Source organism: Myotis daubentonii, chromosome 21, assembly GCF_963259705.1.
Source record: "Myotis daubentonii chromosome 21, mMyoDau2.1, whole genome shotgun sequence".
NCBI lineage: Eukaryota > Metazoa > Chordata > Mammalia > Chiroptera > Vespertilionidae > Myotis > Myotis daubentonii.
Window position 1 is genome coordinate 2430868 of NC_081860.1, and position 24268 is coordinate 2455135.

Consider the following 24268-nt stretch of genomic DNA (forward strand, 5'->3'; position numbering starts at 1 on the left):
CATCCCTAACACTCATTGCCTCAGACAGTGCAGGATGTGTCTGGGAGTCAGGAATCTTACAGACAACTCAGTGCATCCCGTCTGCTATTCCTCTCCCTGGGAGGGTGACTATGCTCAGATTCATGGCTTCCATTTCTACCTCCTTCCTCTAGCCAAAGGTCCTTGGTGACTGCCTGTGCCAGGTTATGGTCTTTACTTACAGGAACCTTGAACTGTACTTACAAGATCACACTTCAGTTGTTGTTTGTAATATTATCTTCTGTAAATACGATTGCAAACCAAATTGTTCTAGGCCAGTGCTGGCTGCCCATCTCTGTCATCTTTTATTAATACTTACAATATTTCTGTTGTAAGTATTTGTAGAGAGGAATGTGCAGGATGAACCCTGATATTTTTTACAGAGTGAACATGCAGAATGGTTCAGAAGAGGCTTGACACTGTTGAGTTGCAACTGTGGGCTGGATATGATGTAAGGGTGTTTTTAGAAGATACCAAGCACCTGCTCATTTCCAACAGTGTTTAGGTGCAAGTACCACGGACAATAGCAGATTTCTACCTTTTCTTTGCCATACTTGACACTGTGGTAACATGTCATTTCACCTGTAACTTCCTGGCCTTTGACTATCTTCAACTGTGTGGCCTTTTTGCATCACCTGTTCCTCTGCATTGCTCCATCTTCAGTATTCTCTAACATTGACCTGAACAAGTGTTATAAGATGCACATACAAGCTTAAATAGTTCTTGAATACCAGGTACTAATTTATTGAATATTAGAGGCCCCGTGCCTGAAATTTGTGCATGGGTAGGGTCCCTAGGCCTGGCCAGCGATCAGGGCCGATCAGATTCCCTGCCTCCCAACCTACTCCGTCCCTTGCCACATGCCCACTGCTACCACGTTTCTCCCTGCCTCCCCACCTCCTCCTTTCCTCTTTCCCTCCATCCCTCACTCTGTCAGCACCCTTCTGAGGCCATTGGTCATCCACCATGTTCCACACCGCCCCCTGGTGGTCCGTGCACATCATGGCAAGCGATCTTTCTCCTGGTTGAACTCCTGAGGGTACACTTTGCATTATATATAAATTTCTTGGAATGAGACATAACCATATTTTAGCACAGCTTTCCATGTCACCAGCAGACAAACCATGGTGAACACTCAGCAGAAGAATCAGCTGACGATCCTGCTTTTCTTCACGTGCTGCTTGCCGCGTGTGTGATATTTTGTTTGAGGTCTTCCTTGTTTTGTGATCTTCGGTAGCCCAGACCTTCAGCGCAGTATCTTATAATCCTTCCTACAGATCTTTTATTGTCAGAGAGCCAACGTGTTATGTGCCACACATTTTTGTAAAGGGACTTCCACCTGTCACCACAGTCAGCATTCAGTTTCTCACCATTTATTTTATTTTCACATTGTTGACATGAAATGGATGAGGAGGAAGCCAATTCTGAGCGGAGTGTGTATGTTACAGGAGAGTCACACGTCAGGACTTTTAAGAGAGCTCCAGCAACCCAAAAGACCCATCTTTTTCTCAGTCTTAAAAGATATTTTGCACCTGACTGAGTTATAAGCAGCATACTTTGAGCAGAAAGCCTTCATCAGTGATACATGTGTGAGAATCTTCTGTTTCAGTGTAAACTCTTACCAGCAACAGGGAGATGCCAGTGGACAGAAGCCCTGGGAAGAATGTATGGTCAGGGCCTCATTTCTGTCCCAGTGCAGCTTTTACTTAAGATGGGTGCCTTCAACCGCTAGGGAGGTTGGGGAAGACTTGCCAGCCATCTCAGACATTCTCCAGCAACAGGCCCCTTTTAACACTGGGGATCCACACAGTGGTAGTGACATTTCACAGGAATTTCTCAGTGGAAGAGGTCATGACGGGTGGGGTGAATGTGAAAAAGCTGCCAGCCACAACCAGAAAGTTGTTCAACATCAGGTTGTCTGCTCCAGAGAAGTGATTTATAAGTGTAAAAAATATGGGAAAGCTTTTAGATAAATCTTTAACCCCATTCATCATAGAAGAGTTTACACTGTAGAAAAGCCATACAAGTGTAGTGATGGTGGGATGTCCATCATCCTGAGGTCTCATCTCATTCAACAACACAAAGTCCACACTGGAGAAAAGCTGCATGAGTGTCCTGATTGCAGGAAGCCCTTCAATCAAAGTAGTATCATCACTCCACACCGGAGAGTTCACACTGGTGAAAAACCGTATGAGTGTAGTGCATGTGGGAAATCTTTTAATCACAATAATCACCTCCTTACCCACAAGAGAGTTCACACTGAAGAAAAGCCCTAAGAGTGTAGTGATTGTGGAAGGTCCTTTAGGCAACACAGTAACTTCACTCAATACCAGAAAGTTTACAGTGCTGCAAAACCTCATGAGAGTAGTGAATGTGGGAAATGTTTTACCTGCATTAATCACCTCCTTATCCATAAGAGAGTTCACACTGGAGAAAAGCTGTATGCATGTACTGATTGTGGGAAGTTTGTAATCTTTATTAATATCCCCGGTGTAAATATTCTCATCGTTATGCGGTTCAAACGGCCAAAATGATGGCTCTGAACATGGACATGATATTTCAGTAGCACATCATTATATTTTATTTCCAATATGCTGATACAGTGTGTTCAAATATGTTCAAAAATTTTCACAATAAAACAGTAAAATTATTGGGAAGCATCAAGTTTAAACCTTTTTTTAAAGATTGATTTCAGTAGAATTGATTTAAAATGGACATAAAAATGTACAATTTCGGTGTTTCCCTGCATGCCTGCATTGCTGATACCAAGTTCCTCCTGCCCTTATCAGTTCCTCATTCTCGGCCTCTAAAATAATTAATGCAATAATCCAGTCTGACATTGAAATAGCTTACTTTATTTTCTTGTAAAAAAGACACTTATGAAATCCCAGGAAACCTAATCTAGCCTTCCTAGTAGCCCGGTGCACCACCATCTGTCATCAGGATGGTTCCTGTATCTGCCTATTCTCAGGTACATTATTGGGTTATTTTACCAAAAATGTCACGTATGTCGGACCGAGGCCAAACAGCTAAGTGGGTCAGCGAATAATTTCAATAATGGAAGGGTGCAAGTTCCAATGCTGGTCACATCAATTACAAGTGTTACTCAAAGAATGTATAAAATTAATGGAACAAAAAAATAGATCTCTCCCTTTCTCTCTATACAGACAGTCCTCGGGTTACTTCGGACTGGACATGTGTTGTTTTGTGGTTACGTCGCCATCTGCAATTTATTGAGATAAAAAAGTCCCGTCATTTCGATGTAAGGCGTTTGCAGGAAGTTCGCTGGGGAACTGGTTGGCCAGCGGAGCGGATGAATAAGTCCTCACGCGGTGCTACAGGAGGGAGACGCTGTCCTTCAGTCGCCATTCATAAGCCATTTAGGACTGTGCTTCATTTGCTCTCTTTCTTTTGTGTTATTTTGAATACTTTTTGCCCTTCCTTATGGATCCTAAGCGAAAGGCAGATTCTTCTGATGGCAGTGCTACGAAAAGAAGGAAAACCACAATGGAAGTGAAAGTAGATGTAATGAGATGCTCAGAAAAGGGTGAAACACCGACAAACATCGGCCGGTTGCTTGGCCTCAGTCCTACGACTGTCTCGAAGATCATCCACGATAAAAAGCGTAGACTTGACCGTGTGAAAGAATCCGCTCCTATGAAATCAACTCTGATTACAGAGCAGCGCAGCGATCTCATGATTGAGATGGAAAGATTATTAGTGCTTTGGCTGGATGACCAGCATCAACGGCGTATCCCAGTGAGCCTGATGGTGATTCAGGAGCAGGCTAAAAGATTGTTTGAGGCCTTGAAAAAAGAAAAGGGGGAAGGGAGTGAAAGTGGAGAGTTTGTGGCTAGTGAAGGCTGGTTTATGCGTTTTAAGGCTCGTGCTAATTTGCATAATCTGAAGGTGCCAGGGGAAGCTGCCAGTGGTGATGCAAAAGCAGCAGGTGCTTTTCCTAGTGCGTTGGCTGAGATAATTAGGGAGGGGGGTTACTGTGATAAACAAGTGTTTAACGTCGAGGAGATAGGCTTGTTCTGGAAGCCTATGCCTACACGTACGCACATTGCCAAGGAGGAGAAGACAGCATCAGGCCATCAAGCCAGCAAGGAGAGACTGACTTTGCTACTTGGGGCGAATGCTGCTGGTGACTTCAAGCTGAAGCCCTTGGTGTGTCTGGCCGAGAATCCAAGGGCCCCCAAGGGCATATGGAAGGGTCAACTACCTGTCATCTGGAAATCTAACAAGAAGGCCTGGGTGACACCTAGCGTATTTGAGAACTGGTTCACCAACCATTTGGTGCCAGAAGTGAAGGACTACTGTGCTTCCAGGGGGCTGCCCTTTAAGGTGCTGCTAGTGCTGGGCAGTGCCCCTGGTCACCCTGCCGATCTGAATGACTTTCATCCAAGTGTCAAGGTGGTTTACCTTCCACCTAACACCACCTCCCTTTTACAGCCTATGGACCAAGGTGTCATTGCCTCATTCAAGGCCTACTACCTCCGAAGGACATTGGCTATGGCTTTTAGGGCAACTGAGGATAAAGAGTTGACTCTCAACGACTTTTGGAAATCTTACAATGTTCTTGCTGCTGTAAGGAACATTTCTGATTCTTGGGATGAAGTTAAGCAGACGAACTTGAATGGTGTTTGGAAAAAATTGTGTCCCCAGTTTGTGAATGATTTCCATGGCTTTGAGGATTCAGTTGAGGTTGTCATCCAGAATGTTGTTGAGCTGAGTAAGCAGCTTGATTTGGAGGTGGAGGCTGAGGATGTCACAGAGCTGCTGGCATCTCATGGAGAGGAGCTATCTACCAAGGACCTCATTCAACTGAAACAGCAGGTAATTGAAGAGGAAGACACACCAACCCCACAGCCCAAGAGATTTACAAGCCAGGAACTGGCAGGGGCCTTTGCCATGATAGAGGATGCCTTGGCAAGGTTTGAGGCTCAGGACCCCAACAGTGACAGGTACAGTAAGGTTGCCAGAGCGGTCATGGACAGCCTGCAGTGTTACAAGGAGATTTGGGAGGACAAGAAAAAGGCATCCTTCCAGACCAGCCTTGCACATTATTTTAAGAAGGTAGAGAGGCCTGCAACAGATCCTGTACCCTCTACCTCATATGCCTCTCCAGACTCACCTGACCCAGTATCTCCAGCACCTTCTGCGGGTTCTGCCTCTCCAGACTCACCTGACCCAGTATCTCCAGCACCTTCTGCAGGTTCTGTGTCTCCAGCCTCACCTGACCCAGTATCTCCAGCACCTTCTGCAGGTTCTGCCTCTAAAGACTCACCTGAGCCAGTATCTCCAGCACCTTCTGCGGGTTCTGCTTCTCCAGACTCACCTGGCCCAGTATCTCATTCACCTTCTCCAGGTTCTGCCTCTCAAACCTCCTCCCCCCAGCAGCCCAGTGTAAGCCTGTCTCTCCCTCCTTTACAACGTCCAGTGTGCAAGCCAACAACAGTAGTAAAGGTAAGGATAATACCGTATTTACCCTTGTATGTACATATGTGCTTTATGTTTTTTATTATTTACTTACCACAAGTAAAGGTCAGGAATTGTTATCTATCTTTTAATTTTTTTTAATATTTCACTTCATTACTGCTGTGTATGTGTGCCATGTGAGTGACATAGGTTCTTATGTAGGTGGGTTCTGACTTATGGTGAAAATTGCATTATGTCACGCAATCGTAGAACCAGATACACACACACACACACACACACACACACACACACACACACATACTAGTAGCCTGGTGCACAAAATTTGTGCACTCGGCGGAGGGGGGTCCCTCAGTTATTAAACATTTTAGGGAACAACACTGACCACATTGATGATGGTGGTGGTCTTGTCAGAATGTGTTATATTATGCAGATGAAAATCTGTTTAAACAGATTCGATGTAGATATTTTCAAAGATGGAAGAATTGTCCCTGTCAACTATTTTAGTTGATTCATATCTTCTGTAATTGTCAGCATTGCAAAGTTTTCAGTCCCCATATGGATTGCTGGATATAATAGGTCACGCGCTGTGCTGTCCTTTGTAGCCTTTGTTACCTTAAGGACTCTAGTTTTCCATTTATATGTTTCAGTACCAACCTTACTGGCTTAAAAATGTAAGCTTTTAACACTGTTCTCTCTGTTTCGTATCCTTCCGATGAAAAGTGGAGTTGGGTTGCAGCACAGGAGAGAAATTCAGAAGGGGAATATTGAAGTAATGACTGCAGTAGGAGAAGAGGAAACCTATTTCCCTGGCCACAGGCGCTGATGCCCTGGACCACAGGGCTGGCAGCTTCTCCGGGTGGCTGCAGCCTGGGACCTCTGGCCCATAGCTTATCCATCTCCTGGGCTGCAGCCAGCCCCAGGTGCTGGCGTCTGGACCAAAGATGGGTGGCTTCTAGTTCTGGGGGCTTCTTTGTCTCCGTCTGTGCTTCCAGGGAGGACAATCAGTTATGTGTCATACAAAAATAGGCATCACCAATCGCAGAAGCCAGGTGCGGGGCAGGGAAGCCACGGCCGGGGAAGCTGGCGGAGACTGCTCCCTGCCCATGTACCTGGCTTCTGTGATCGCCCCTGCACCTGGCTTCTGTGATCGTCCCCGCACCTGGCTTCTGTGATCGCCCCCGCACTTGGCTTCTGTGGTCATCGATTGCAGAACCCGGGTGTGGGGCAGGGAAGCCACTGCCCGGGAAGCTGGCGGAGGCTGCTCCCTGCCCACGCACCTGGCTTCTGTGATCGCCCCCGCACCTGGCTTCTGTGGTCACCTATCGCAGAAGCCGGGTGCGTGGCAGGGACCCCACGGCCGGGGAAGCTGGCAGAGGCTGCTTCCCTGTCCGCGCACCTGGCTTCTGTGATCGCCCCTGCACGCGGCTGCTGTGGTCACCGATTGCAGAACCCGGGTGTGGGGCAGGGACCCCGCTGCCGGGGACGCTGGTGGGGGCAGCTTCCCTGACCCCCTGCACCTGGCTTCTGCAGTCACAGTCGCTGTCTGTGTCCGCTTCCCTGCCCCACCCCCAGGCTTCTCCGATCACCCGCTGGTGGCAGGGCAAAGGTGGCCTCCAGGGCCGACCTTGGCCCTGCTCCCTGGCTCTTGCCTGCGCCTGGGTTTCTGATCACTGTCTTCCATCCTTCCCCTTTCGCCTCCCATCATTGCGAGTATGCAAATTAACTGCCATCTTAGTTGGCAGTTAATTTGCATATCACCCTGATTAGCCAATGGGAAGTGTGTTGGAGCTATGGTTAATTACCATGTTTGTCTATTACTAGATAGGATATATATATTCCTATTTCTCTCTCTCTCTCTAAGATCAATATCTGTGTTTTAATCACCTAGTCAATCCACAGACATGTGAACACCAGCACAGCCTAGGGGCCTGTGATGACAAGCAGCCAAGGTTCTCTTGAGGGCAGAGCATACAGTGACCCAGAGAACAGTATGGGAGGTGCCATCTGTGTCAGTGTGGCAGGTGGGGAACCCGGGCTGAGCTGCACAATCACCCACAGGGGATGATGACATCAGCGTGGTCCCTGGGACTAAAAGCAAAGCAGCCAGGCACTAACATTGACAGATGAGTGAATGAAAAGGGAGTCCATTTCTTTTTTTTAAGTTTCTTTATTGATTAAGGTATTATATATGTGTCCTTATCTCCCCATTACCCCCCACACTGATGCTCTCACCCGCCTGTTGCAACATTACAGTTATGAAGTAGCAATGAAAATAATTTTATGGCTGGGTCACAACATGAGGAACTGTATTTAAAGGGCCAGAAGGTTGAGAACCACTGGTCTAGAGGACTTATCCAGTGATGTCAGTGGTGTTGTAAAGTCCCCTACTATGATTGTATTGTTGTCTATCTCTCCCTTGATATCTTCCAGGATTTTTTTTTTTATGTATTTAGGTGCTCTTGTGTTGGGTGCATATATATTTATCAGGGTAATATCCTCTTGTTCTACCAATCCGTTTAGTATTATGAAGTGGCCTTCTTATCTCTTGTTATGGCCTTCACTTTGAGGTCTATTTTGTCAGATATAAGTATTGCTACCCCAGCTTTTTTTTTTTTTTTTTTTTTCCATTTGCCTGAAAGATATTTTTCCAATCCTTCACTTTCAGACTATGTGAGTCCCTTGTTCTGAGGTGGATCTCTTGTAGACAGCATATATAAGGTCGTGTTTTTTTTATCCATTCAGCCACTCAATGTATTTTGATTGAAGCATTTAGTCCATTTGCATTTAAAGTTATTATTGAAAGGTTCTTGTTTGTAGCCACTGTTATTTTTTTGTGCCTGTGTTCCTGCTTACCTTTTTATTTCTTCTTTTTGCAGCATTCCCTTTAGCAGTTGTTGCATTGCTGGCTTGGTAGCGATAAATTCCCTTAGTCTTTTTTTGTCTGTGAGGTTCCTGATTTCCCCTTTAATTTTGATTGATAGTCTTGCTGGATAGAGTATTCTTGGATTCAGTCCTTTGCTTTCCATCACTTTGTATACCTCCTTCCATTCCCTTCTAGCTTGATGTGTTTCTGTTGAGAAATCTTTTGATAACTGATGGGGGATCCTTTGTAGGTAACTCTCTGTCTCTTCCTTACAGCCTTTAAGAGTCTCTCTTTGTCGCTAACATTTGCCATTGTGATTATGACTTGTCTTGGTGTGGGTCTTTTGGGATTCATCATGCTTGGGACTCTCTGTACTTGTGTACATTTTTGTTCTCCATATCAGGGAAGGTTTCTGTCATTATTTCTTCACATAGATTTTCTAATCCTTGCTGCTCTTCTTGTCCTTCTGGCAGCCCTATTATATGTATGTTACTTCGTTTTGTGTTGTCCCAAAGCTCCCATAGGCTCTCCTCTTGCTTTTTAACTTTTTCTCCAGTTGCTGTTCAGATTGGGCTTGTTTCTGTACTTTTTGGTAACTCAGTAATTCGGTCCTCCGCTTCTTGTAGTCTACTGTTGCAACCTTCCATGGTGTTTTTGATTGTAGCTATATCACTTTTCATTTCTTCCTGATTTTTTGCATAGGTTATTGATTTTCTCCTCCATCAGGTGAATGAACTCTATGACCATTACTCTGAATTCTTTTCTTTTTTTTTTGTCATGTTGCATGCTTTGTTTCACTTTTTTCCCTTCTTGGCGATCTTTTTCTTTCCTCTGGGGATTGTTTCATTGTCTCTCCATTCTATCACCAGAAGGTTCAAATGTCAAGTAACGGGCCATGTGTAGTGGGAGCCATGTTTAATGGGAGCTTCGCACCCCGCAAGTGTCACTGAAGAACTCTGACACCAAGATGTGTGGCTACCTTGGGTTGGGGGGCCACGCTCACCTAGGATCACATTCACAGGCACTTAATGTGGCCTCATGTGCACACCTAGAATTAGGGACCCTGCCTGCACCATCCTGAAACAGATCCCGCTGGCACATGCCAAAAATCAAAGTCTCCTGGCGCGTGGCAGGAGTCAGAGACCCCCTGTATCCACACTGAGAATCGAGTATCAGAGTCTCTGTTGCTTGGTGTGGTCTCGCTGAGAATCAGGGTCCCTGTTTGGGCATGTGCCATGAATTGGAGTTACTGGCTTTTAGTGTGAATGCACTGGGAATCAGGGATTCCAGGTGCGTGCAATGAGAAACAGATTCAAGTCACTGGTGCTGCCTCTTGCATGGAAAATCAGGTTCCCTGGTCTGCTTGGGGGACTGAGGTGCACAGTTGCACTGTGTCAACAGAAGGTGCACTCCTGCCCTGCGGAAAAAGCCTTGCCCTGAATCAAAGTCAGGTGGCTCTGCCCCTCAGTGTGGGCCTGCGGTCTGGTCACGTGAGTGTGCACTGCAAGAAACAAACTCCCCGTGTCCGTCACCCAGGCTCACATTCAGCACTGCCTCCCTGGTTGGATGCAGGCTCTGGTCGTGGAAAACAAGTTCCCTGAGTTCATGCCCCCATGCTCAGATTCAGCGCTGTCTCCCTGCATGGGTGTGGGATCTGGTTGCAGAAAACAAACTCCCCAAGATCGTGCACCAAGGCTCAAATTCAGCACAGGCTCCCTGTTTGGGCACGGATTCTGGTCACGGGAAACTAACTTCCCGTCTCCACACACCCAGGCCCAAATTCAGGTAGAGCTGCCGCTGCTGTGTGTGGGCAAGAGGTCTGTTTGAGCAGAGAGGGTCTGGCAGTTCCTATGCCTCTGCTGTCGGGGTGGCGGGGAGGGGGATTGGCTCTGTAACTCAGGAATCTGTGGCCTCAGTGCCTGGCTTCTTGGTGCTGGTGTGTCTGCAGCTGTGGTCGCAGATCTTTTACCTGAGTGACTGTGGGCTCCTTGTTTGCCACTGTGACCAGATTGGGTAATAGCGAGGCTAGGATCCTAGTCCCAAGCAGTTCTGTTCTTCAAGATGGTGCAGTCTCTGTGCCGGGGGTGTCCTCCCCGGAGTGTTTGTGGTGGCAGCAGGTTTTGCCGTCTAAGGCTGCCTGTTTGGCAGCCCCTTGAAACACCTGTAGCATCTAGCTGTCCCTAGCTCGCACTCACACACACCACACATGTCCACCTACTCCTCTATTGCTCGCTCACTCTCTCTCTCACAAACCCTCCTTACCTTCTTGCTGGCCGCCATCTTTTTGGGGGGAGTCCATTTCTGATGGCGTCTTTACGATACGATATGGGGAATTTTAGGATAATTCCTAACAATATGGGTTGCTCTGGTGCTACATGCCAGGTCCAGAGCTTAGGTGCCATATATGTGCCCACCTGCCATTTCTTATTGAGTTCTGACCCAGTGAACAATAAGAACTAGAGCATACATCAGTGTCACTTGCACTTGAGAATTCCCACCAGGATGGGCAAAGAAGAAGAGAGAAGGGTGAGAGAGAAATGTATCACAGAGGTGGTGAACTGGAATTTTAAGAAAGAAGCTGATTAGAAAACACCCTGTCCTTGTCATGGCTTATTTGTGTTCCCAGTGAAGTTGTGCCTTTGAGAATGAAGCTGTGAGACAAGTGTGGATCAAAGAACTATGGGCAGCAGGTAACGCAAAGTGATGGCCCCAGCAAACTGGGATTGGAGTTAGAAGTGTAACGGGCATTACCATATTGTTTGGTGTCTTGGAGGCAAAATTTGGAGGACAACATGGGTATTGCCTGACAACACCAGTATCAAATCCATCACATTCCCATTATGTGCAACATCTCTTCCTCCCCTGTGTGCCTAACACCCACTGTTATTAAAAGGGGGCAGTGTGACTCACATTTGAGGATCAGAAGACAGGCATCTTGTATCTGTTCATCTGCCTTTATTGTTGTGAGAGACACAGCATCAGTATAAGGAGAGATTGACTTTAATGGGACCAAGGGCTGCTATCTTCTCTGATGTGGGGAGTAGGGGAGCATATGGATGTGCAGGGTGGGGTGTATGGCAAACTTGGAATCTCAAGAGAGAATCTTATCATGGGGTGTACTTTCTCCATTGTGAGAGGATATGAACTTTGAGGACGTGGCCATTGCCTTCTCTCAGGAGGAGTGGGGGCTACTTGATGAGGCTCAGAGACATCTGTACTGTGATGTGATGCTGGAAGTGTTTGCACTTGTATCATTCGTAGGTAAGACCTTCACATCTCTCCTAGATCCTGAGGTAATGCCCACTCTTTATTTATTCTCCAGACTTAGCACTCTCTCTCTCTCAAAGCCAGACCATGGGCTCTGCTAATTTTCCCCACTGTCTTGTCTAATGGGCTGTGGCTGCCAGTGCTGAGCTGTCAGAGAGCCCTGAGCAATAGACTCCATAAGTCTCCCTACCACCAGTTGCCTCAGAAACTGCAGGAAGTGTGTGGGTGTCAGCAGTCTTACAGGCAGCTTAATGGGTCCCTCCTGCTCTTCCTCTCCCAGGAGGGTGACTATATCCAGATTCATGGCTTCCACTTCTGCACCTTCCCTGTAGATAAGGACCTTGGTGAATGCCTGTGCCAGGTATCGTCTTTACGTACATGCACCAGAGACTGTTCTTGTAAGACCCTCCTTCCATTGTCGTTTGTAATATTACCTTCTGTGAATACTATTGCAAACCGAATGCTATGGGCAAGTGATGGCTGCTCACCTTTGTTGTCTTTCATTGATACTTGGAATATTTATTTTGTACGTATTTCTAGAGAAGGAGGAGCAGGGAGAACCTCGGTTTTTTACAAAGTGAACATACAGGACGGTCCTAGAGGAAGCCTGGCCTGGCTGAGTGGCAACTGGGGGGAGGTATGACATAAGGATGGTGTTGAGATTGTACCAGGAACCTGCTCCTGTCCAACAGTGTTTGGTGCAGGTTCCCGTGGCCACACCTCATTTATACCTTTCCTTTCCCACACTTGACACTTTGCCGACTTGTCATTTCATCAATGACTTCTTCGTTTGGCTATCTTCTCCTTTGTGTCCTTTTTACATCACCTATTCCTCTACATATCTCTTTCTGCAGTATTCTACAACATTAATCTATGCAAGTGTTATGAGGATCACATGCATGCTTAAACACCCCTCAAACACCAGCTACTTATGTATTGAATTTTACTTGGAAAGTGAACCAACCTTCTGCACAGCTTGCCCATGTCACAGGCAGAGAAGATCTACTGAATGCTGTTAGCAGCAGAATGAGCTGGACAGTCCACTTATCTTTCATGTGGTGCTCGCCATGTTTATGCTCTATTTCTGTTGAAATCTCCACTGTTTTGTGATCTCCAGTGGTCAAGAACTTCACAGGGGCCTCTTATTAAGCCATCCTATAGGTCTTTTATTTTCAGCCAATTGTACGAAACCAATGTAGTATGTGCAACACACTTTTATCATGGGACTTCACCCTGTCGCCAGAGTCACCATTCATTTTCTCATCATTTCTCTGTTTTCAGGTCATTGGCATAAAATGGATGATGTGGAGGCCTATTGTGAACACAGTGTATCTGTAGGAGAGTCTCAGGTCAGGGTTTCCAAGACAGCTGCAGCCACCCAGAGGACTCATCTGTGTAAGCCGTGCTTCTCAGTGTTAAAAGATATTTTGCACCTGACTGAGTTACAAGTGGTTTACTTTGAGAAGAATGTGTTCTTAAGTGATGCGTGTGTGAGAGACTTGTGTTTCAGTACAAACCCTCACCAGCAACAGAAGGATGCCAGTGGAGAGAAGCCCTGGAAAGAAGATATGGAGAGTGCCTCGCTTGTGACAAGTTGCTGCTTCTACTTATCTGGGGTGCCTGAAGCCAATATGGAGGTCGGTGAAGACTCCCCAGACATCTCAGGGTTTCTCCGGCACCAGGCCACTCTTAACACTGAGGAGCCACACAGTAACAATGAGATTTCAAAGGAATTTCTCAGTGGAAAAAGACATCACCAGGGGGTTGAATGTGAAACAGCTTTCAGCCGGAAACAGAAAGTTGCTTATGAGAAAGGTCTCTGCTCTGGAGATATGATTGATGAGTATAATAAATGTGGGGAAGTATGTAGACAAACCTTCAACCACCTTCAACACAGGAGAGTTCACACTACAGAAAAGCCCTACGAGTGTACTGATGGTGGGAAGGTCTTCAGTGAAAGCATTGCTCTCATTAAACACAACAGAGTTCACACTGGAGAAAAGCCATATGAGTGTAGTGAATGTGGGAAGTCCTTCAGTAAAAGGTCTGACCTCACTATACACCACAGAGTTCACACTGGGGAAAAGCCATATGAGTGTAGTGAATGTGGGAAGTCCTTCAGTCAAAGGTCTGACTTCACTAGACACCACAGAGTTCACACTGGGGAAAAGCCATATGAGTGTAGTGAATGTGGGAAGCATTTTAATCAAAGGTGTTACCTCACTATACACCGCAGAGTTCACACTGGAGAGAAGCCATATGAGTGTAGTGAATGTGGGCAGTCCTTCAGTCAAAGGTGTCACCTCACTGTACACCACAGAGTTCACACTGGAGAAAAGCCATATGAGTGTAGTGAATGTGGGCAGTCCTTCAGTCAAAGGTGTCACCTCACTATACACCACAAAGTTCACACTGGAGAAAAGCCATATAAGTGTAGTCAATGTGAGAAGCATTTCAGTGAAAGGGCTGCCCTCACTAGACACTACAGACTTCACACTGGAGAAAAGCCATATGAGTGTACTGATTGTGGGAAATCCTTCAGTCGAAGGTCTTACCTCACTCTACACCACAGAGTTCACACTGGAGAAAAGCCATATGAGTGTAGTGAATGTGGGAAGCATTTCAGTGAAAGGGTTGCCCTCACTAGACACCACAGAGTTCACACTGGAGAAAAACCATAAATGTCTAGGGAATGTTTTTATGTTTCTCACTTATTGTAAGAACCCTCAAGGGGCTCTATGGGACCCTTTATATGTATGTAAACCCCTTTTATGGGAATGTACACTCTGCTAGATTCTCAGAAATTTGAGATACAAGTGAGACTTGAAGGAGCTGCACTGTAATTTTTAAAATGCCCAGACCTACGACCCAAATGTTGTCACCGTCTCTTTGTCACTGAAGAGATTCCACCTCTAACACCTGGCTCACCTGAGGAGTGTACATCGGTCATCATCCCTGGCTGCTCAGGGGACTGTATTCTGTGTTCTCGCTTCTGCTTGAAGTAATTATGCTTCCTCCAAGCTCTTGGCAGTATCTTCATTCATTTCTCTATGACTAGAAAATTGACCTGACCCAGGATTCATCCAAAGCACTCCTTTTCAGCTAAGAACTGCTACCTTTTTCAGGATCATAGTGGTACTCACATTATGTTTTGATAAATTTGGGGGAACCTTAGTCACCAACCCGCAAACCCCTTGCTCTCCTGTGCTCTGGTTTACGATCTTTTTTAAAAGGTGTTTTTACATTTGTTCCTTTAATTTTGGTTTTATTCAATATGGCCACAGATGATTTGCAAACACAAATGTGATCCGTCAGCGTGCAGAGATGAATAGATGTTGTGTTTACCCCAAAGTTTATGTGGTTTGGAAGGGACAGCATAATGGCAGGAAGTCACTTTTTGTCCAATATTGGCTTATTATTTACTGCAGCCCATGGCCTTGAAATAAAGACCACATGACTGTGCATTTAATCTGCAGGCTAGTGCCTCGATTATTGGTGAGGGCAAAGGTCACTATGAACGTCGCTCTGCTTCTGTGACCGATATGAATCATGTTCTCTGTTCACAATATGTATTGCATAAACTTCAGCTATGTTTAGAGAACCTGCTCTCCATGTACTGCAAAGGAGCCATGTGCTCGGAAGTATGGAATTTCCTAGGCTAGGGTCATTTTTTGAAAGACTCTGAGTTGGAACCACAATTAGGACAGAAACCCTGTTTCAATAGTGAGTGGGAAAGCCTGCAGTAAATTAGATGAAAAGGGCCTCTTCTGAACATAAGGCCACGAATGTCCCAGGGCCTGTGGCTTGTGTGACCTTTATGTACAGACATTCTCAGGACCTCCAAAACTGTTTCATGTAGCTGAGATCATTGGCAGATAAAATAACCTTATGCTATTGTGTATTCCCTGGCCCCTCTAGAGTGTTTACATAAGGTACATGCTCACCAGGCAAGAAGTCAAAGCTAGAGGAAGGTTAATCCTGCCATCTGTCCCAGGATGTGTCTTTTGTAAGCAGTCAGCATTCCTGTTGAGTTTCATGGCAATAGTTGTTTGTTTTTTTTAATATATACTTTTATGATTTTGGAGAGAAAGGGAGAGAGAGAGCAAAATATCAATGAGAGAGGATCATTGATCGCTTGCCTACTGCACGCCCTGCTCTGGGGATCGAGCCAACAACCTGGGCATGTGTCCTGACCAGGAATTGAACCTTGACTTCTTGATTGATAGGTCGATGCTCAACCACTGAGCCATGCCAGCTGGGCTGATGGCAATAGTCTTCACTGCTTATCAATATTTGCTGCCACTGAGGCTAGGCTGGTCCTCCCAAGAACTGAGGAGAGAGATGGTCCTGTCTATATAGGGTTGCCATCTTAATTTTCTAACAACAGAGGAATATCTAGGATTTATATGAAACCACCTTTTAAGACTTTACTTAGGCATATGCATAAATGACGAGCAAGGGAATGCAGGTTTCTAATGTGCAGTATTTGGTGAGGTTGAACACTCAGATAAAGCTGAGAAACCGTCACAGGTAAAATACGCTTCTCTGTTACCCACATCCATGTTTGGGGAAAAGTAGGCTGACTGTTGTGAGTATGCCAAACACACAGTTAATTCTCTTTTTCAAGTAACTGTCTTCTGTATTTTAAAATGTATTTTTATTAAATTTTGAAGGAAGGGAGAGGGAGAGAACAGCAATCATCTGCCTCCCGTATGACCAATTATTGGGGATTCAGCTAGGCATGTGCCCTGACCTGGAAGCAAACCACTGGTTTCAGTGAACATGATCACAGTCAACAAAATGAGGCACAAAAGGCCATGGAGAGTTTATATTTGTGTTGTTATTTATTAATCATTGTATTATTTCCATCCCAACAACTCTAAACCTACTTTGCCACACCGGATATTTACCTCCAGCCCTTTTGTAAGCTTTCTGCCTTCCCAGCCCTCCATGCAGGCATCAATTTACCTTTCTTTACAGTAGAGTAGTTCATATTTTTCATAATTTTATTGGCACTGCAGTGGGGCCTTGACTTACGAGTGTCCTGACTAACGAGTTTTTCGAGATACGAGCTGTCTCTCGGCCATATTTTTGCTTCGAGTTGCAAGCTAAAATTCGGGATACGAGCCAGCTTCAGATACCCAACCGCTAGTTGGTGCAGAGGACATCACAGTGAACGCCACACTGAGTAATGGCATTTCAATTCATTGTAATGGTGAAAATTGATTTGACATAAGAGTAATTTGAGTTACAAGCTCCATCACGGAACGAATTAAACTCGTAAGTCAAGGCCCCACTGTATAAGGTGAATTGCCTTTAACAAGCACTGGCTTACTTCATGCTACACAGATATTTTGAGATTCAACACTATTGTTTATGTAAATAGTTAATTTTTCATTTCCAGGAAATAATGTATTTTGTGGATAACCACTTTATTGAGCAGTCTATGGTTTCAGTTACTTGGAGTTTTATAAATAAAATGCCTGGGCCCTAACTGGTTTGGCTCAGTGCATAGGACCAGTGTGGAGAACCATCCAGCGACCCTTTAGCACGGGTTCATACGTAGAACAAATGGAAAGCACAGGATCACCACTGAATTTAACGTCAGCATTTTTCACCATCATCCTCACTGGGAGCACTCACCAGGGCCATGCAAAAGAAAGGAGACTTGGAAGCCGGTGCTGACTGATGTTAATTGCAAAGAACAGGGATGCTGGGAGGCTCACAGCCCTGTACCCTTCCCAGTAAATATTCTTAACATGTGGGTCTTCACCTTGACCATAGTAGGGGAATCCAGGCAGCCAGGGATGGTCCCGAAGTCACACTCAGAATTGGTGTGGAGTTTGCTGCCCATGGCATCTTACAAAACTCCTTTTTTTGTGTTGTTTTTTTTTTTAAGTTCATTCCTTTGAATCTTGAAAGAGATGGTTTTGGGCAGCTTGGGTAGAAAATCCATCCAGATGAGGAGAAACTGAACCATCCTGACTGGTTACCACTGTGATTTTCTACCAGTTCCCACTCCTCTCCTTTGCCCTTGCACACCCCAAAAGAGGTTGGCACCATATGGTCGCCTTAATGAGGCCCATCCAGTATACCAGTTTCTGCTGCTGACTCCCTGAGGTTGGCTGCAGCTCTGTGATGTGCTTTAACCAATGAAGTGTGGTGGGAGTGAAGCCTGTCACCACTAACAGAAAACTCTGGATCCACTGAGACTGGCCACCCTATCTGCCCATCTCTGATAATGTCAACAGGTATCTACATGGTGGCTCCTCCTTTATGACAGTCCCAGGAGAACCAGCGTGGACATGTGGTATGAACAGGAAAGATGCTGTCTTTACGCTAAGCCACTAAAGCTTTGGGACTGCAGCAGCTGGCCCATCCCCATGGTTATGAAGTACCAACTCTACTCTCTAGGAGGCAGCAGAGCCTAACATTAGAAGCCAGACCTCTGTTAGAGACACATGGGTTTGACGTCTAGCCTTGCCTTTTATTTACTCTACACTCAGGCAATCTACTTTGAGTCTCTGACCCTGGATTTCCTCTCTATAAAACAGATGTTTAAACCATATCAGGTTGGGGAGAGGATTCATGCATGTAAAGCATTGAATCCAGGTCCTGGTACCTGTAGTAAACATTGAAACTCTTAGCTCCATAGCTTCACAATGTGTATTGTCTAAAAACATTCTAACAATGTATGGAATGTCAAAGTTTTGTCTTTTGTATCTTTTCAAATTTTGTTTTTAAATAAATAGGATAGGATTATGCATATTCTCTCATAGCTTGTGTTTTCTCATACTGTTGTGATTTTTTAATAAAATAAAAATCAACCTCAATAGGTTTAGCATGATCCCATTCACAGAGAGGTTTCCAGTTCAACTCCTTGTGATGACACAAGTAAGTGGAGCAGGCCAGCTCAGTCCTCAGTGTGGGGGCTTGCAGAGGCCATCTGACCGGTATTTCGCTCTTACTCTTTCACTTTGTCTCCCTTTAAAAGTCAATTAAAATATTACTCATATAAATCCATTGCTATTTGTGGGCTTCAGGACTAATTGCAGTAATACTCTTACCTCAAGGAGCATTCTGAGCTTCACAGGATCAGAAATAACATCTCCAAACAAAAAGAGAGTTTTATACAACACTCCCTAACCCCTGCCACCAGGCACTGAAGCCTAACATTCTCAGTTCCAGCATTACTCAGGCTGCCAAATAACAATATTCCCAGTTGTCATTGAGTGACTGTGAGAGACATTAGCTTGACACCTAGGGCAGGGTTCCAATTCAAAACAAAGGCAGGTGAACTTTTCCAGTGGCAGACATGGCAGTTTGAACAAGCCTAATGACAGGAACCAACCGTGCAGAAATAATGAAATGTTTACTGGACTCACAGTGGGAGGCCTGGGAAACAAGGGAAGTTCTGCAGCAAAAACAGTGAACTGAGGCATAGAAACAGGGAAAGTTCGGGTTCCTTGCTGGGAAATAATAACAGAGGGAACCAGTTAGGTGATGAGAATGATAGAGAGCAGGCTTGTAGCAAATATATACCCCTAGATAGAAAGCTTCATGGGCTACCTATTATTGGGGCGCCCTCCCCATGCGGCGAGTCTGAATGCTTCAGTGAATTTATCACACTTTTGCTGCGATTTTCTGGTTTGTGATTTCATTCATCGGCTTTGCAAAACAAGGCTGCAGGAAAAAACCCGGCTCACCATTCCTGATAAAACTGGGACCCGAATTCCACCTGCGAAGCTCAAACAGTACATCACACAAAAGGCGATGCACCTAATGATGGCTGGGTTTAGCCAATGAAAGCCAGGGGAGGGACATATTATCCAGGTGCACACGGTCAGGGCAAGTTGACAGCTTTGGTCTGTTGACAGAGACGGAGCTTCAGAGCACCAGGCCTCCCTTAAGTCCAGGCATCAGAGACTGTCACCCTGTGCAGTGGTGTGTGTGAGGCTTGTTGAGCACAAACAGTCAGGGAATGGGGCGTCTGTGCCTCCAGACTCCTGTCTGCTCACTGAGATTGGCTCCACCTCACCTGATGTAACCCTCCAGCCTGGGTGTGGGCACCATTCAGGTCCTGTAGCCCAGGTCACAGCATCCAGAACAGTGAGTCGATTGTGGATGACAGGGTGTGATGGGGGAGGAGGGTGACAGGCTGCTATGCCCCCTTGTAAGGACATGGTAGTGTGTCTGAGTGAGGAGGATCTGGGAATCCAGGCCTTGTTTTGTGACTAAAGGCAACAAAGAAGATGAGGCAAAGTTTTGCATGAGGAATTGTGCTGTCCTTCTCAGGAAACTGGGCCCATGGATGGTCCTGAACAAAAGAGGGACATTGTGTGAGGTAGGTTTCTAAACTTTTCCCCAAGCAGCTCAGGAGAAGAACAAATTAGAAGAGAGAGGACAGCAGTTGGGGATAGGATGGAGAAGTCCTGTAAAAGATAAGGTACCTTGCAGAAGAGTGCACTGAGGATTGAGTCCTGAAGTAATGTGGTCATCTCAAGGACATGTAGCCCCATTGGCTGGGCAAGGGTACTGAGCAGCCTGAGCCCGTGGATTCTGGCAGTGATGGCCAGGCTCTCAATAAATCTTTTTTCCACAGATTTCTACATAAATGCTTAGGAGTACTGTATTATGCTCTGATTTCAGGGCCTCACACCCTTATGACCTCTAAAATAGCGGTACTCTGGGACTTTCTTACAGCTTTCCTAGTCCTTGGACCTGGGGACACTGGAAACTCTCATTAATCTTTCTTGCACCACCACTTACTTTCACACAATTGCATGAAAGCAGTGTATTGTGTGGAGCACACTTTTTTTTATTAGATCATCCTCATGGCACCACAGTCAATATTCATTTCCTTATCATTCTCTGTTTTTAGGTTTTTGTCAGAAAATGGAAGATAAGGTCGCACCTTCTGAGCAGAGTGCATCTGTGGAAGGACAGTCACTGGTCAGGGCTTCTATGACAACTCCAGCAAGCCAGAAAGCCCTTCTGTGTAAGCATTGTTTCTCAGTGTTAAAATATATCCTGCACCTGACTTAGGTAGAAACAGCATACACTGTGTAGGAAGCATTCTTCAGGAATTCATGTGACAAAGACTTCTCTTTGAGTGCAAACTCTCACCAGCACCGGAGAGATGCTAGTGAAGAGAAGCCCTGGGAAGAGGATGTGGGCAGAGCTTCATTTGAGTTCCAGATCAGCTTCTCCTTACCTTCGGTGCCTTCGACCCATATAAGGAGAATTAGGAATACTTTTCAGCCATCACATATCATCCCCAGGACAAGGCAGCTCTTAACACGGAGGATTCACACTGTGGCCGTGAGATTTCACAAGAATTTATTGCTGGAAATAGTACTCACCAGAGTGGTAATTGTGAAAATAGCTCCAGTCACACCAGAAAGTTGTTCAACAGCAGGGTGTCTGCTCTGGAGAAGTGAATTATGAGTATAAAATGGAAAAGTTTTTAGGATAACCTGTAATCTAATTAGAAATAAGAGAATTTACACTGAATAAAAGCCCTATAAGTGGACTGGTTGTAGAAATTTTTTCAATGAGAGCACTGCTCTTATGAAACACTGGAGAATTCACAGTGGAGAAGAGCCATATGAATATATTGATTGGGGGAAGGGCTTCAATCAACATGACACCATTCACACTAGAAAAAAAGAGGTATGTGTGTAGTTAATGTGGGAATTCCTTCTTCCGAAGGTCTGATTTCATTAACCACCACAGAGTTCACCCTAGAGAAAACCCATATGAGTGTAGAGAATGTGGGATGTCCTTTCATCAAAAGGTTCTCACTAACCACCACAGATTTCACCTTGAAGAGAAGCCATATGAATGTAGTGATGTGGGAAGTCCTTCAATCAAAGGTCTACCCTCATACAATACCAGAGAATTCACAGTAAAGAAAAGAAGTATGATTTTAGTAAATGGGGGAAATATTTCAGCCAAAGGTCTGACCTCAATGATCACCACTGAGTTCACACTAAAAAAAGCCATATGAATGTACTGATCATAGAATTCCTTCAGTCATAGCTCTATCCTGACTCAACATCAAAGAATTTACACTGGAGAAAAACTGTATGAGGGTAGAGTATGTGGGATGTACTTTCATCAAAGCTCTCACCTCGCTAAACACCACAGAGTTCACAATGAAGAAAAGCTAAATGAATGTAGTGATTGTGGGAAGTCTTGCAATTGGAGGTCTCACTTGTCTGAACATCTCCAAATTCCCACTGGAGACAAATGGTTTAAATACTGTGTGGTGGGCCCTCGCCGGTTTGGCTTGATGGATTGAGTGTCAGCCTGCGGACTCAAGGGTCCTAGGTTTGATTCCAGTCAAGGGCATGTACCTTGGTTGCGGGCACATCCCCAATGGGGAGTGTTCAGGAGGCAGCTGATCAATGTTTCTAGCTCTCTATCCCTCTCCATTCCTCTCTGTAAAAAAATTAATAAAATATATATTTTTTAAAATAGTGTGTGGTGGGAAGTATTTGAGGTGCTATATTAACCCCTTAACCACGAGAGTTCACAATAGAGAAAATCTGTGTGAGTGTAGTGATTGTGGGAAGTACTTTAACCAATGATCGAAGTTCATGGAACACCACAGAGGTCACACTGGGGAAAGATCTCATGAGTGTAGTGAATGCAGAAAATCTTTTAGCCACAAACCTACCCTGCTTATACACCCGAGAGTTCACACTGGAGAAAATCTGAAATGTGCAGGGAATGCTTTATATTTTTTCACTTAGAATAATAACACTGAAGGAGATTCTCTGTGGAACATTTACCTGAATTTAAATTCATTTTAATGGCACATACACTCTGCTAGATTCATCATAAGTTTCAGATGCAAGCGAGACTTGAAGGAGCTGCATTGCACTTGCTAACATGCACAGACCTACTATCGTATTGATGTCACAGCGAGTATTTGTGGCTGAAGAGATTTTTACCTTTAACACCTGGCTCACCTGAAGCTTGAGCATCAGTCACAAACTCTGTGTGCTCAGGGGAAATGAATTGTGTGTTCTCACTTGTTCTTGACAAAATTATGATTACTCTGAACTCTTGGCAGTATATTCATTCCTTTATCTCTGACTAGGTAGTGCAACTGACGCAGGCTTCATCCAGAATACTCATCCTCAGCTAAAAAGTGTTAACCCTCTCAGGGACACTGTGGTTCTCACATTAAGCTGTGATGAATTGTTTCCGGTTCTAGCTAACCAACTTACAAACCACTTGCTGTCCTCTGTTCTGGTTTATGATCTTTCAGTAAAAGTGTTTTTTTTGTTTGTTTGTACCTTTAATTTTGGGGCTCATATTCAGTGCCTGGGATGACTAGAAAGAAAGTTGTGATCTCTCAGCATGGAGAGGTGAGCAGATATGATGGGGTCCTAAACTTTCTGTGGTTTGGAAGGCACATAGTAATGACAGAAAATCACTATTTCTCCAATATTGCCCTTTTTTTGAATTGCTGCCCAAGGCCATGGAAAAATGTCTGCATAACTGGTTCTAATTTGTAGCCGTGGCTCTCTATTAATGGTGAAGTCAATGGTCACCCTGGAAAGAAGTCCTTTGTTGTGTTTCTGTGGACAATATTAATTATAATCTCTGGCCACAGTATGTATTACATAATTCCCAACAATGTTTTGGGGAATTCTTCCCCACATACTGCCAAGCCGGCATGCGCTGAGATGTATGAAATGTCATACCATGGTTTTGTTTTTTTGTATGACTCTGAGGTTTAAATAGAACCACGACTAGGACTTAACAATGTAGTCATAGTGAGTGGGAAAGATTGCATTAGATGAAAAGTGCCTCTCATGAATGTATTCCACATTTGATCAATGGTTTTTGGCTTTGTGATCTTTGCATACAGTCATTCTCAGGGCTTCCAAAATGTTCCTGTGGCTGAAGTCATTGGCAGAAAAAATAAACTCACAGAGTTTTGGATTCCTTTGGACCATCTAGGGCAGTGGTCTGCAAACTCATTAGTGAACAGAGCCAAATATCAACGGTACAACGATTGAAATTTCTTTTGAGAGCCAAATTTTTTAAACTTAAACTATATAGGTAGGTACATTGCTATTAAGTTAATTACGGTACTCCTAAGGCTTAGGAAGAGCCACACTCAAGGGGCCAACGAGCCACATGTAGCTCACGAGCCGCAGTTTGCTGACCACGGATCTGGGGCATTCACCTCAAAGTTTTCTGATATCAAAATCTCAAAGCTAGAGGAAGGATAATCCTCTACTCAGTCCAAGGATGTGTCTTTTGTCACCAGTCAACATCCTCATTGATTCCGATGTCAATAGTCTTCACTGCTTGCAAAATTTGCTGCCAATGAGGCAAGGCTGGTCCTACCAGGAAATTAGGAGAGAGATGGTAGAGCCCATTCAGGGGTCCCGTTTTAATTTTCTAGCAAGATAGAGATATCTAGGGCTTCATTTGGAAGCACTTTTTAAGGCTTTATTTAGATATATTTATAACTGACATGCAACAAAATGAACTTTTCTAATGTGTACTATTTGTTGAGCTTGGACAAACGGATCAAACTTTAAAACCATCATATGTGAAATAAATTTATCTCTCACCCATATACAGGTTAGGGCAAAAGCAGAGTTACAGAAGTGAGTATATAAAACAAAGACCTTACTCCCTATTTTAAATAAA

The 24268-nt window shown here is 44.8% G+C and overlaps 1 protein-coding gene across 1 annotated transcript; it reads left to right on the top strand.

The window, feature by feature from the left end:
• Positions 1–5377: 5377 nt before the first annotated feature.
• LOC132222787 (zinc finger protein OZF-like) lies at positions 5378–14271 on the top strand. The gene is made up of 3 exons (XM_059677993.1): positions 5378–5487; positions 11461–11584; positions 12872–14271. The coding sequence occupies exons 2-3, from the start codon at positions 11464–11466 to the stop codon at positions 14269–14271; spliced, it is 1521 nt and encodes a 506-aa protein (XP_059533976.1). The 5' UTR covers positions 5378–5487; positions 11461–11463.
• The last annotated feature ends 9997 nt before the right edge of the window (positions 14272–24268 follow it).

Bases quoted from the DNA above. Each gene is read 5' to 3' on its own strand.
- LOC132222787 (XM_059677993.1), top strand. From the start codon at position 11,464: ATGAACTTTGAGGACGTGGCCATTGCCTTCTCTCAGGAGGAGTGGGGG. The intron at 11,585-12,871 runs GTAAGACCTTCA...CTCTGTTTTCAG, and splicing joins TGCACTTGTATCATTCGTAG to GTCATTGGCATAAAATGGAT.